The 14,748-nt window shown below is 35.1% G+C and overlaps 1 protein-coding gene and 1 long non-coding RNA gene across 3 annotated transcripts in view; one reads left to right on the forward strand and one right to left on the reverse strand.

Moving 5' to 3' along the window:
- The window catches only part of AKT3 (AKT serine/threonine kinase 3), a 313,971-nt gene that overhangs the window by 165,760 nt on the left and 133,463 nt on the right, over nucleotides 1-14,748 (forward strand). For both annotated transcript variants that reach the window (XM_041751210.1, XM_041751217.1), the window contains one exon: nucleotides 3,017-3,128. In XM_041751210.1, coding sequence (XP_041607144.1) covers nucleotides 3,017-3,128 — 112 coding nt within the window. The remainder of the gene's footprint in view (nucleotides 1-3,016; nucleotides 3,129-14,748) is intronic.
- Nucleotides 77-14,748, reverse strand: part of LOC121488929 — a 50,837-nt gene continuing 36,165 nt past the window's right edge. Inside the window, exon 3 of the long non-coding RNA XR_005987217.1 lies at nucleotides 77-114. This is a non-coding gene — a long non-coding RNA (uncharacterized LOC121488929). The remainder of the gene's footprint in view (nucleotides 115-14,748) is intronic.

Consider the following 14,748-nt stretch of genomic DNA (forward strand, 5'->3'; position numbering starts at 1 on the left):
GGGATTCGATCCCGGGTCTCCAGGATCGCGCCCTGGGCCAAAGGCAGGCGCCAAACCGCTGCGCCACCCAGGGATCCCAACTTGATTCTTAAAGATGGTTTTATATCCTCATGCCTTGAAAAAGTAGAAGCAACAAGAAAATCATTTCTGGCAGCTCATACTTGCTGTGTACACCCTTGACTGCATTTGGGAACCTTTTGACTCCATGTCTTGTTATGCCACTAAACTGTCTATACTGAATAGAACCAGCCCTCTACTTGTCGAGCAAATCCCATCCCTTCTTGACTATATAAGGAAGTTGCTCCAGAAATTTACCCCTCTTTTTTATGTCATCAAAATTACCTTCTTGTTGGTTTAGTACTATCAGAATTCATCCAGATGGACAACATTCATTCATTCATTCATTCAGCTGACACATTAAGTGTCAGCTAGGGGGAAAAAATATACACTGCCTAGGCACAGGTGGGCACAGTTCTTGGTGCTAAGAATTTATCAATGGAACTTACATTCCTATTGAGGAAACAGACAATAAGCAAAAAAGATACTAAGTCATTTCAGATGTTTGAAGATGATGGTGTGAAATAAAAAGTAGATCAGGTAAGAGGGGCTAGGGAGTCCTGGATGAGGGGTGCAGATCAGTGTTTAGGAGTGTGGTCAGAGTAGGTGTCTGTAAGAAGGTGAGATCTGCTCAGAGTTTTGAAGGTGGTGAGGGAGTAGCTATGGGCTGTGTGAGGGGCAGAATGCTAGGAGAGAGGGTGCAGCATGTGTCTGAGGGAATGCATGGAAGCCAGAGTAGCCTGAGAGAGAATACTTAACTAGATGAGGAGGTCAGAAAATAAAGTGGGGTGGGTGGGAGGCTCAGGTCACGTGGGACCCTTGTTCATCATTGAAAGACCTTTGTTTTCTATTCTTCATGAAATGGAAACACTACAGATTATTTTTCAGTTGATCATGTTAAGGAGATTTCTGGCTGCATGTATTGTTAACAGACTGCAGTGAGGGGCTTGGAGAGCTATTCTAGAATTTTCAGAGTGGTCAATGTGAGAGATAATGATGCCTTGTTCCAATAATAGTGAAAGAAGTGAGAAGTGATACTGGATATATTTTGAAAGCAGAGCCAACAGGATTTCGAGAATGAGATACGAGAAAAAGGAGGAGGACTTAAGGGTGAGTCCAGGGCTTCTAACCTGAGCACTTGAGAGGATGGAGATGCTGCTGTCTGAGATGCAGCTGTAGGGGAAGTTGGCAGGGGACCAAGGGTAGAAGAGATTGGTTCACTTTTAGATGAGTTCAGGTGTCTTTTTTAAGTTTTTATTTAAATTCCAGTTAACATGGCAGTGTGATATTAGTTTCCGGTGTACAATATAGTGATCCAGCAATTCCATGCATCGCCTGATGCTCATCACAACAAGTGCTGAGTCCCAATGTATTTTAGGATACAGTTTCTAGCTTTAAGTAATGGATCTAGCCCTTCCATGTTTCTGAGTTAGGAAGAACTTGGTTTTACGGGGAAGTTGAGGCATTTGGCAGTGAGAGTCTGAAGTAAAACTGCATCCTTGGAAAAGCCAGGTAATGGCAGATACTACCAGTATCAAACAGGAGTACCCCCACGTTTTCAGTTTGGATGGTAGAAAAATTATCAAAGCCAGAAAGAGGAACAGAATCAGGAGGAAAGATAGTAGATTTTAGAAACAAGTAATTTAACCAGGTAGATATATCCACTGTCTATTTAATCATGGGTATCACAAAATAAAGATCCAAGATGGAAAGAAGTTTGGATTTTTATATTGGTCAACCAAGAGATGATAGCTGAAACCCTAAATCTTGTTAGAAAAGAGAAGAAAAATAAGCATGGACCCTTGGGTGAATAATCTTTTTTGGTATAAGGAAGTCAGTGAACTAGTCCAATGTGGCTAATGACTGGGTCCTGCAAAGACTTAGAGATAGTAGTTCATCATTGCTAATGATGGAAGTAGGATGATAGAACATGCAAACGCTGAGGAAACAAAATTTTGTCAACTGCAGGGAAATTGTTTCTTCTAAAGAGCAGTGTCAGTAAACAACCCTACCCCACTTTGTCTTATTGTCCAGTACCATGTATCCTTAAAGTCCAGTTCAGGTATACACCTAATAATATTAGCTAACATTTTTTTTTAATTTATGAAGTGTCACACACTATGCTGAGTATTGTACCTATTTATTATTAATCCCCACATCAATTCTATGATGTAGGTACTTGTTTTTCCTCTAATATTTGAACACCAGAGAGGTTAATTAACTTGTCCAAGGTTTCATAATGGCAGGAAAAGAAGTTGAACCCAGGAATACTGGTGTTATAACCCATACTATTAGAATCCACACCCACTACAAAATGCTACTTTTCTTTGAAGTGTTCCGAGATATTCCCTGACATAATTTATTCCTTTTGACCAACTGGCTCTATGGGTTATGATTACTAAGAGTTTAGGTATATATGGTCTAAAAGGTGTATAATTGAGGTAAGGGATAAGAATACCTTTGTAAATGATACCTAATAATACAAAATAGCATAAAATAAGGGATACAATAATAAGTAATGAGAATATGGAGGGGGGATGTTTGGTTTAGGACCAGATTGATAGGTAAAGCTTCATGGAAAGGTAGGATTGGTTCTAGGCCTTAATGGATAGATATTCTTTAGACTGTAGGTAATTACATATGGGTAGGTGTGAAATCAGTGGACACTGTTCTAGGTAGTCAGAGCAGCTGGAGCAAGGGCGTAGATTCAGGATGGGGCAAGATGTATTTGGGGAAATTTAGATGGTCCAGTTTGGTTGGTTAACGGAGCATGTGGCCAGAATGGGTGTTGGATTGGAAATGAATACTGAGGTCAGGTTGTGAAGAACCTGAGTGTAGGTCCATGGAAAGCTGTGAGATTGCAGTGCTTTTGCCTGGGACTGAACTCTATGGTTCTCAACTATTTACTTCTTGGTTTAAATGTAAGTGTATTCAAAGAGACATTTTATGTTATTTCTAGAATGCCAGTTAATGAAAACAGAACGACCAAAGCCAAACACATTTATTATCAGATGTCTCCAGTGGACCACTGTTATAGAGAGAACATTTCATGTAGATACTCCAGAGGAAAGGTAAGAAATTTTTTTTTTCCTATCTTGCGAAAAAGCCACAATCGGTACAAAGATATATGTGTATCTGACTTCACCATTTGTAAATATATATGAACATATTTGTAAAATCCTATAGTCCGTTAATAATTCTGTTTCTGGTCTACTAGATGAATAATCAAGGCTTGCAACATATTAAATCAAAACTTCTAGAACTGCTGTAAGATACTTCTTAAGAAAAAAAAACAGGACATTTAAAAATTAAAATACAAATTGGGACATTTTTATAACTAAGCTACCTTTAAAAAATGATTGAATTGATTGTGTTCATATTTGCAATCTTGAGGCTAGTGATAGCAAAATGTTTCAAGTAGTATACCATCATGTAGGTGGCTGCCCGGAGTATTACATTGAAAAGGATTCTGATATTGGGGCCAAGCTCCGTGTGAAAAACAGTACCAAGATTGATAGGCATCTACTTGTCCTCATTGCCAAAGAGGGGAGTGGCATCTTCGTCAAGGCCATATTGTCATCCTCCTGATCTATGCATTCCTGCAACCCCTGCCTCAACCCCCAGTTCTATGTTAATACCCTCTTATCTGCTGCTAACTGAGTTAGGTCCAACAACCACAACCACAAAACCATTTTCCTGCACGGATGTTGTCATGTTTGATCCAAATCAGCAACTTTGTGAAGTTAAATGTTCTTAGCCTTATTTTCCAAGGGAATACAGTAGGTCTTAGGAGACTTGTCTCAGATTTAAAACCAAAAAACAAAAATAACCTCCCATAAAACCTAGTAAATAAATATTCTTTTAATAATGCTTTTTTGATCAGTAAGCAAAAAGGTAATGTGTGATTACTTTAGAAATAAAAATAGAACTAGAAAAAAAAAATAGAACTAGAAATAAAATTATGAGTACTTTGAAATATATATGAAATACTCATAATTTTATAGTCAGAGTTAAGGACAGATAATATTTTCTTTTATATACTTCCAGTCTTATTCTGTGCAGATATATTTAGGTCTTGAATATACATACAATTTGATAGGTCTTTTCCCTGTCTACCCCTGTCTTCCTTGAGCATTTCTATATGCTAAGTCCTCAGTTTGCTTATACTTCTACCCATAATTGTGACTGGGCTAATTCCTATTTTTCAGTTCTGAGCTTAAAAATACCACATTTTGTACAAAACCTTCTCTCACCCCTGTAGACCAGGTATCTTTGTTTGCCTTTCTCACTAGACTATGAGATTCTTGACTAGCAAGGAAGATACGATTCTTGCTCAATATTCTATCTGTACAGGATAGTCTAGGACCCAGCATAGTATTTGTTTACTGGCTGAATGAATGGAATTGTTCCCATCGTATATTCTTTGAAAATATTATTCTTAGTAGATTTACAATATCCCATCGAAGCATGATTAATTTTGCCATTTTATGTTTGCAAAGCTGGATTTATGTCATACCTTAAGACTTTAAAATTAGTTCCTGTACTTATATCACTACTTTACTTTTCTGAACAGTTTTTATTTGCATTTATGACTAGAAGAAAGCAGTTTTAGTAAAAATGAAAAAACAGCATCTTTGTATTTACCATTGGAGTCTGTTTTTCTACATTCATCTAGAATCTGGTGTTTAGAGATTTAATACGACTTTAATGGTAATGAAGACTTAGAAAAATGTAGCGAGAACTAGAAAAGCTGTGTATTTTCTGTGTTTTCTCTGCCAGTCTAAAAATCCATTCTTGTTGTAAATGAAATATGTATCCCTATCTTTAAAAAAAAATCTTCTATTTGTTTTATTGCATGATACAAGTTTGGAAACTATTTTTTCCCAAAGGATGAGACCGTTGTATTAGCTCTGTTCTTCATTTCTTTTTTTTTTTTTTTAATTTTTTTAAATTTATTTATGATAGTCACAGAGAGAGAGAGAGAGAGAGAGAGAGAGAGAGAGGCAGAGACACAGGCAGAGGGAGAAGTAGGCTCCATACACCGGGAGTCCGACGTGGGATTCGATCCCAGGTCTCCAGGATTGCGCCCTGGGCCAAAGGCAGGCGCTAAACCGCTGCGCCACCCAGGGATCCCTGTTCTTCATTTCTTTTCATTGAATAATCCATTCTGTCCTCACTGATTACGGATGGTACATACACAAATATTTGTATTTTTAGTTTTTTTTTCTTTTTTTCCTTTTGATTTCCTTGTCATTCTAGCACTAAGACCACCACATCGTTTTAATTAAAGAGTCCTTATAAAGTTTTTAACTTCTGAGGGAAAGAAAAGACCTTAGAAGTAAGAAAATTGAGAAAAGAAAAAATTTCAGGTAAAAGCAAACATGTAGTAAAGGAGAACTTCAGTTATTACTGGTTTTTTTCCCCCAAAAATGTTCTTAGCTTTTGCAGGCATAGCATCTGCAGATATTAATAATTTTATCTCTTTCTTTCAGGTAGGATGGTCTGTTGTTTTTTGTTTTTAAGTAATGCATCATAATTTTCATGATAGCTTATACGTTTGTATTTTTCTCTAGTTTTAATGAATGTACTTCAAATTATTCACTGTCAAATATGATTTTTCATGTATAGTTTATTTTGTTATAGTGGAACCACTTTACAGACCCAGATAATTTCCCTTTCTTAGAGCTATCACTTTCATTATCATCACTATGGCTCTGCTGCAATCACAAGCACATGTTCATGTGCATGAATATATGCCCTCTTATGTTACGACTACAATGTACTACATGTAGTTTCCCGAGTACTAATTCTATAGTGACTCTCACATCACTTGTGGCTCTTTTTGGCTCTTTTCTCCCCTATGCCAGAAATATTTCCCCTTGCTTGCTTCTTCCTATACCACCTCATCTTGTACATCTCATTTACAAATCATTCTTCTCCTTTGGTCCCCACTTCAAGCTTAACATTGTTTTTCCTAGAACACCACTGTTCTCAGTGCAAACTTGTTATCATTTTTACCTATAAAATTTTGTTATATTTGTTTACAATATCAAATTTACCTATATATATACTATGGCTTATTGAACTTTAGTAGGATACATATGTTAGACATTTTAATTAATGTTTATTTTAAATAAATGATCAGCTTACAAAAATTGTTTCAGTTTCCTATTAGTACTATATATATTTTATTTTATTTTTTTTTTCAGTACTATATATATTTTAAAGTTAAATTTACTTGCTTCATAGGGATCTCCATTCTGTTTTCTGAATTGAATACATTTGCCAACATTAGTTAGGAATGAGAAATTACATGCTTTCATTAGTGAGATATTTGGGCCCAATACTTGTTTGCAGAGCATATATACATATTTTGGTTATGGTGAATGAGGTAATTTATGTCAGTAATCCACCTAAGAACTCTTAGTAAAGATGGACAAAATGTTAGGGAAAAAAAAAAAAGGCATACATGAGGCAATTGACTGCAAAGAATTAAGGGACTAAAATTTAATGGAAGGGTGAAACCCAGAGAGATGAGCTCACTCTTTTACCAGGGGTGCCTGCCAATTCTAGATAATAACAGAAGGGGATATGTTGACATTTGGAATAACTATCAAATCTAGGAATCTTATTCTGGAACCCAGGGCCTACCAGAGAGTGGTCATTGTACATCAATACATTTTAAGTTGGTACCTAAGGATAAACTAGATTTAGACTGACCTTTAAAGGATTAAAGTCTAGCTTTAAATTATTTCAGATCTTAAATTTGGTTAATGTGAACCACTTTTGCTAGTCTCTTTGGAACCTGTTAAAAGCAAATATAAGTAATCTCAAACTATTTACATTTTTAATGTACATTGTTTGATAAGCATTAAGAAATAAACAAGTACATAAAGATTCAAAGATTCAAAAACCACAGAGACAAAACAACTGAATCAGATTCATAGGCTCTCTAGAGAAAAGCAGATAGAAAAAATAAGTTGCTTTCAAAGGACCACCAATTAGATGAAAAGATGATATCATTAGAAACAGTTAACATGGAATATATGGGATGGAATGATAATTGGAGATAATGGAATGATATTCTCAAAGTGCTGAAAGAAAATAAGTGCTAATGAGCAAAAATACTTTTCAAGAATGAAAGTAAAATGAAAATATTTCAGTCAAACATTTCAATAACTTCAGTTAAGAATTGATAGAATTTCTCACCAGCAGACTTGCAGAAGAGGAATACAAACAGTATTCTTCAGACAGAATAAAATAATCCCAGGTGGGAGAAGAGATATAGGAAGGAATGAAAAACAAAATGGTAAATAAGTTGATAAAACCAAAAGAATATTGATCTGATGAATAATAATAACATTTTATGGTTTAATTATATGAAAATTATACTATTACTGAAGTAATAATATGTAAACTAAGGTTGAGGGAAAAATGGGAGTTAGTGTTGTATGACATTTCTACATTTTCTTAGAAGGCTTAAAAGTATAGACATATAATATTAGACTTTGCTAAGTTGAGGATGAATGTCGTGATTTCAAGGAAAATTGCTAAAAGGAAAGCAAGTACATAATGACTGCAATGCTGATACGAGGAGAAATAGAATCATAAAAAATTAATTAACCCAGAGTACATTATGTAAGTTGACTGTATGAAGTTAATGCTATATATAAAAATATGCAGGGGCACTTGAGTGGCTCAGTTGGTTAAGTGCCTTTGGCTCAAGTCATGATTCCAGGGTCCTAGGATCAAATCCTGCATTGGGCTTCTTGCTCAGTGGGGAGTCTGCTTCTCCCTCTTCTTCTGCCTCCTGCTCCCTCTGCTCTGTCAAATAAATAAAATCTTTAAAAATAAGTAAATAAATAAAAAATTAAAATATGGGAAAAAAAAAGACTGAGAAGCCAACAGGAAAATTGAAATGGAATTCTGAAAAACTTTAAAATAATGAAAAAAAAACAGGCAGGAAGAAAGAAAAGTAGAAAAAATGGTAGACTTATGTACAACCATATAAATAATTGCATTAAATATTAATAGGTTAAAACTGCAGTTAAAGGGTAGAGTTACAGAATTAAAAATACAAGGTCCACTTATGTGCTGTCTATAAGAAATGTACTTTAAGTATAAAAACATACTAAGTTGAAAGTAAATGGATTGGTAAAAATATATCACAAACAGCCATAAAGAAGATAAATCAGATTTCAAAATAATATTCTAGAGTTCCAGGACACTTGATAATAATAGAAGGGGATATGTTGACATGGATGTTATAACAGTCATGAATATGTATGCATGCAATAACAGAATTTTTTTTTTTTTTGCAATAACAGAATTAAAGAAAAGTAGACAATTCCACACCCATATATGTAGGTTTTTAAATTCTTTCCAGCAAGTGATGGATAAAAAAAAACAACTAAATCATAGAATAACACTATCAATCACCTTGATGTACTTGATATTTACAGAATACTACACTCAAAAGTGAGAGAATGCATGTGGTACATTCACCAGGATAGGTCATATTCTGGATCATAAGCAATTTTTAATATATTTAGCAAGATTGAAGTTACATAAAATATGCTTTCCAGCCTCAGTAGAATTGCTTAGAAATCAATAAGAATAAGAACCTGAAAAACTCCCCAACTATTTGGAAGTTAAACAACATACCTCTTAAAAATCATTGGGTCAAAAACAAAATTCACATGAGCCATTAGAAAATCATTTTAAAATGAATTATAATGAAAATAAAGCATATAAAAATTTGTGAGTGCTGAGAGGGAAATTTATAACAGTAATGCCTGTACTTGAAGAAGTTAAATCAATAACCTAAGCTTTCTTTTTCAGAAACTAGAAAAGTAAACGCAAAGCAAACATCAAGAGGAAACAGTAGAGCTCAGAAATCAATGAAATAGGAAACAAAAATAATAATAAACCTGAGCTAATTCTTTGAAAAAAAAAAAAAGAATAGAAAACATCATGGAAGATTGTTAAAATGATAAGACATGAATTACCAATATCAACCCTAGAAAACATTAGAAAATTTGAACAGCCAATGTCAATGAGCAGAATTGAGTTAATGATTTAAATATTTTTCCTCAATAAAAACTCCCAAGTCCACATGTCCTCACTGATGAGTTCTGTCAAAGAAATATTACCAGTCCTACACAATCTATTTGAGGGAATAATGGGGGAAGAGAACACTTTCCAATTTAAAAGGGCACTCTTGTTTCAAAAACCAGGCAAAGCTATCATAAGAAGATGGAACTATAGTCCAATATACTTGTGAATGTCAGTGCAAAAAAAAAATTTTTTTAAAGATTTTATTTATTTACTCATGGCAGACACAGAGAGAGAGGCAGAGACAGGCAGAGGGAGAAGCAGGCTCCATGAAGGGAGCCCAACATGGGACTCGATCCCAGGTCTCCAGGATCATACCCCGGGGCTGAAGGCGGCGCTAAACCACTGGGCCACCGGGGCTGCCCTGTCAGTGCAAAATTTAACAAAGTTTTGACAAATTCAAAAAAAAATGGAAAAAGAATAATACATCATGACCAAATAGAGTATATCTAAGAGTTCAGTTGCATTATCATGTGAAATCATTAAACTAAATTCACTATATTCAGAGGATAAAGTAGAAAAACTAAATGGTCATCTCAACAAATGCAGAAAAAGCATTTGCCAAAATTCAGTATCCTTTCAACTAGAACACTCAGCTGACAAGGAAAAGAAGGGAACTTACTCAACTTCTATCTATAAAAAACCTACAGCTTATATGATAATCAAAAGTAAAAGCCTTAGTGCTTTATTTCTGAGATCTGGAACAGTAAGAATGTCTTCTCTCACCACTTTTATTTAACATTATTCTAATGATCTGATATAGGGCATTATAAGGTAAGAAAAAGAGGTAAAATTGCTCTTATTTGTAGACATGTTTGCATGTATAGAAAATCCAGAAAAATAAAAGGTATTAGAATTGGTACATCAACTTCTTAGTAAGGCTTCAGTACAAGGTCAACATAAATACCAACTTTAAGAACTACTATGAAAAATTAGAAAATTACAAATTTTTAAAAGCATATTCCAATAGCATAAAAAATAGTTAGCAATAGGTAACTCAGAAAGGGATCTCTAAGAAAGTGAGGAATGCTGCCAAAGAAAGGAACATCCTAAGAAAACAATGAATTGGGATGCCTGGGTGACTCAGCAGTTGAGCATCTGTCTTCAGCTCAGGGTGTGATCCCAGGTTCCGTGATTGAGTTCCTCTGCCTATATCTCTGCCTCTCTCTCTCTTTTTCTCTCCCCCTCTCCCTCTCTCCCTCTTCCTCTCTCTCTCGCTTTCTGTCTTTCATGAATAAAGAAATAAAATCTTAAAAAAAAAAATCAGCTGATTTTGTTCAAGGGAGATGGCAGAGTAGGAACATCTTGAGACCACCGCCTCTCATGGACACACCATTGCTGCAACTATATATAGTACAACTCACTTTCAGAAAAACCTGAAGAGAAAAAAAAAAAAAAAAAGAAAAACCTGAAGACTACTGAACAGCTCTTCCATGGCTAAAGATATATTTTAACAATCACAGCAAGAAGAGTAGGAGATAAAGAGACAAACTTGGGAACCAGACCCCAGACACATTGATCCATAAGCAGGAAAGTTATCACAGGTGCAGAGGTCCTCTGGGAGGAGCTCTTGGGCACCCCCAGCCCTGGGCATTTGCACTGGGAAGGCAAGCCTCCATAGCCTGTGGCTTTGAAAATCAGTGAGGCTTAACTCAAGAGCTTTGAACATTAGTGGATCTTAACTCCAGGAGAGGTGGAGAGCTATATATAGCAGACAGTGCTCTTAAAGGTTCTGTGCACAATATCACTCACTCTGAGACCCACTACAGAGGCAGTAGTTTGAAAGCTTCTGGGCTCATATGAAGGAGTTTTATTAACCAATTGTAGGGTTGTGCTGGAGGATCAGGGATCTGTAGGCACTTTGGGAATGGAAGAACTGCCAGTGCCATCTCTCTTTACTTCCTTCAACATAGTTGGCCTGATGCTGGCAGGCACCAGTTCTGACATACTCCTTCTACCTTGCTAGCACTGCGTACCCCTGCCCTGTGGACCTGTGCTGGCAGGTGCCCCTCCAAAGCCACTCCTACCCCTCCACACCCAGCAGGAATCAATAGGAGGAAATTGACAGCAGACTAAAGGATAAAGATGAACAGATCAACAATCTGAAGACACCAAGTGAACAGCAAAAAGTAAGAGGAATCTAAAAATATGAAGATGTGTAAGGGACAACATCAGACTTAGTGACATTTGCGTTATAGCATTCTCAAAGAAGAGAGAAAAGGGGGAAGAAAACTTCTTTGAAGAACTACTAGTTGAAAACTTCCCTAACCTGGAGAAGGAAACAGACAGCCAGGTCCAGGAAGTACAGAGTCCTAAAGAAAAAAAATAAAACCAAAGAGATCCATATTTAAGACACATAATAATTAGAATGTCAAAAATTAAAGATAAAAATAATCTTAAAAGTAGCAAGTTATATAAAAGGGAAATGCCATAAAGCTATTGGCTGGTTTTTCAGCAGAGACTTTGTAGGCCAGAAGGGAGTGGCATGATATAATCTAAGTGATGAAAGGAAGAAACCTACAACCAAGAATAATATATGCAGCAAGGTTGTCATTCACAATGAAGGAAAGAAAAAAGAGCTTCCCAGATAAATAAAAGTAAGGTTTGTTACAACTCAACTGGCCTTATAAGAAATGTTAAAGGGACTTTTTTTAAGAAGAAAAGAAAGGCCATAATGAGAACTAAGAAAATTACTAAAAAATTTCTCTAGTAAAAACAAACACACAGTAATGGTAGTAGATCAATCACTTACAAAGCTAGTAGGAAGACAAAGAGATGAAAGTAGTAAAATCAATTATATCTAAAATAATTAGTTAATGGATATACAAAATAAAGATATAAATTGTGAAGTCAAATACATAAAATGTGGAGAGTGGTAGTAAAAATATGGTGCTTTTAGAATGTGTTAAATTCAATTGAACCTCAACTTTAATAGGCTGATACATAAGTAGGGTTTTATATATGAACGTCATATGAACCACAAACCAAAACCCTTTAATAGATAAAAAACCTGAAGAGAAAAGAATCCAAGCCTAGCCCTCAGGAAAATATAAAATCACAAGGGAGAGGACAAGAAGAGAAGAAGAAAGGAACCAGGAAGACTAAAACAACCAGAAAATGTTACATGCCAGTTGTATATGCCAACAAATGGCAGTACATACCTATCAATAATTACTTTTTTACATAAATGGTCTAAAGTTCCAATCAAAAGATTAAGGGTGACCAACCCAATGGGGAAGAAACAAAACAAGACCCAATATGCCATCTCCAAGAGCCTCATTTTAGACCTTAAGATACCTATAGCCTGCAAGGGAAGGGCTGGAAGAGCATATACTATGCAAATGGAAGTGAAAGAAAAACAGCTGGGGTAACAATACTCTTATCAGACAAAATAGACTTTCAAGCAAAGTCTGTAACAAGAGACCTAGATTGGAGTTACATAATGATGAAGGGATCAGTCCAACAAGAGGATAATAATGGTCGTATATTTCTATGCACACAACATAGGATCACCTAAATATATAAAGCAAATTAACAGACTAAAAGGAGATATTAACATAATAAGAGGGGATTTTGGCACCCCATTTACATCAGTGGATAAATTATCTAGAAAAAAATCAAAGAAGGAAACAGTGCTTGAATGACACATTAGGCCAGACAGACCTAACAGATATATACAGAACATTCCATCCAAAAACAGCAGGATACACATTATTTTCAAGTACCCATGGAACATTCTCCAGGACAGATCACATATTATGCCACATAACAAGTCTTAAAAAATTTAAGAAAATTGAAATCGTATCAGCCAGCTTTCCTAACCACAAAAATATGAAGCTAGAAATCAATTATGAGAAAAACACTGGAAAAAACCCAGAAACTTTTGGAGTCTCAACTCAATATGCTACCAGACAACCAATGGGTCAGTGAAGAAAATGCAGAGAAAATAAAAATTGGTTGCAGATGAATGAAAATGAAAACACAGTAGTTCAAAATCTTTGCTACCCATGTCCAGTGATACAGGCCTAGCAACAAACAACAACAAAACAAAAATCTCAATCTAACCTTACTCTTTAGAAACTAGAAAAAGAAGAACAAAGCCCAATGTTAGTAGAGGGAAGGAAATAAGACTCCAGTGGAAATAAATAAAATGGAGACTTTAAAAAACAATAGAAAATATCGGTGAAACTAAGAGCTGGTTTGTTGAAAAGCAAAACAAAATTGATAAACCTTTAGCCAGACTCTTCACAAAAAAAGACAGGACTCAAAATTAGAAATGAAGCAAAAGTTATAGCTGACATCACGAAATACAAAGGGTTAAAAGTGACTAACTATGAAAAATTATATGCCAACAAATTACGCAACTTAAAAGAAATGGATAAATTCCTAGAAACATACAATCTTCCAAGACTGAAAGAAGAAGAAATAGAAAATCTAACCAGACCAATTAGTAGTAATCAAATTGAATCAGTAATCAACTCCCAGTAAGTAAATGGTGCAAGACCACATGACTCTACAGGTAAATTCTACCAAACATTTAAAGAAGAGTTAATAGCTATGCTTATCAAACCGTTCTAGAAATTGAAGGATTTCTTCTAAATACATGAGGCGAGCATTACTGTGATTCCAAAACTAGACAAATACACTATAAAAAGAAAATTATAGGCCAATATCTCTGATCAATGTAGATGTAAAATAGTCACCAAATGTTAGCAAACTAGACTCAAAGTACATTGAAAGGATCATTCCCCGTGGTCAAATATGATTTATTCCATGCGTGCAAGGATGGTTTCATATCCACAAATCAGTCACTAAATGTGATACAGCACATTAACAAAATGCAGGATAAAAATTGTATGATCATCTCCATAGATGTAGGTAAAGCATTTGACAAAATGCTATATACATTCACTTGCAACAAAATGGGTAGAGAGGGATTGTACTTCAACATAAGTCAGACTCACAGCTAACATCGTACTTAATGGTGAAAATTTGCTGGCTTTTCCTTTAAGGTCAGGAGAAAGACAAGAAGGTCCATTCTCACCCCTTTTAATCAACAAAATACTGGAAATATTAGCCCCAGCAGTCAGACAAGAAAAAGAAATAAAAGGCATTCATCTAGGCAAGGAAGAAGTAAAATTGTCACTATTTGTATGTAGGTGAATGATACTATATATCAAAAACCCTAAAACTTGACCAAGAAAACTATTGGAATTAGTAAATTAATTCAGTAAGGTTGCAGGATACAAAAGTAACATACAGAAATCTTTTGCATTTCTACACGCTTACAGAACTATCAGAGAAATTAAGAAAACAGTCTCATTTGCAATTGATTCAAAACGAATAAATGTAATCTAGGAAATGAAAACCTGCACTCTGAAAACTATAAGACACTGAGGAAAGAAATTGAAGGTGACGCAAATAATTGGAAAGATAAACCACTTTCATGGATTAAAATAATTAGTATTGTTAAAATATCCATACCACCTAAAGCAATCTACAGATTCAATGCAAACTCTATCAAAATATCAATTTTTTAATAGAACTAAAATTTGTATGGAACCACAAAAGAACCTG

The sequence above is a fragment of the Vulpes lagopus genome, chromosome 1 (assembly GCF_018345385.1).
Source record: "Vulpes lagopus strain Blue_001 chromosome 1, ASM1834538v1, whole genome shotgun sequence".
Classification (NCBI taxonomy): domain Eukaryota; kingdom Metazoa; phylum Chordata; class Mammalia; order Carnivora; family Canidae; genus Vulpes; species Vulpes lagopus.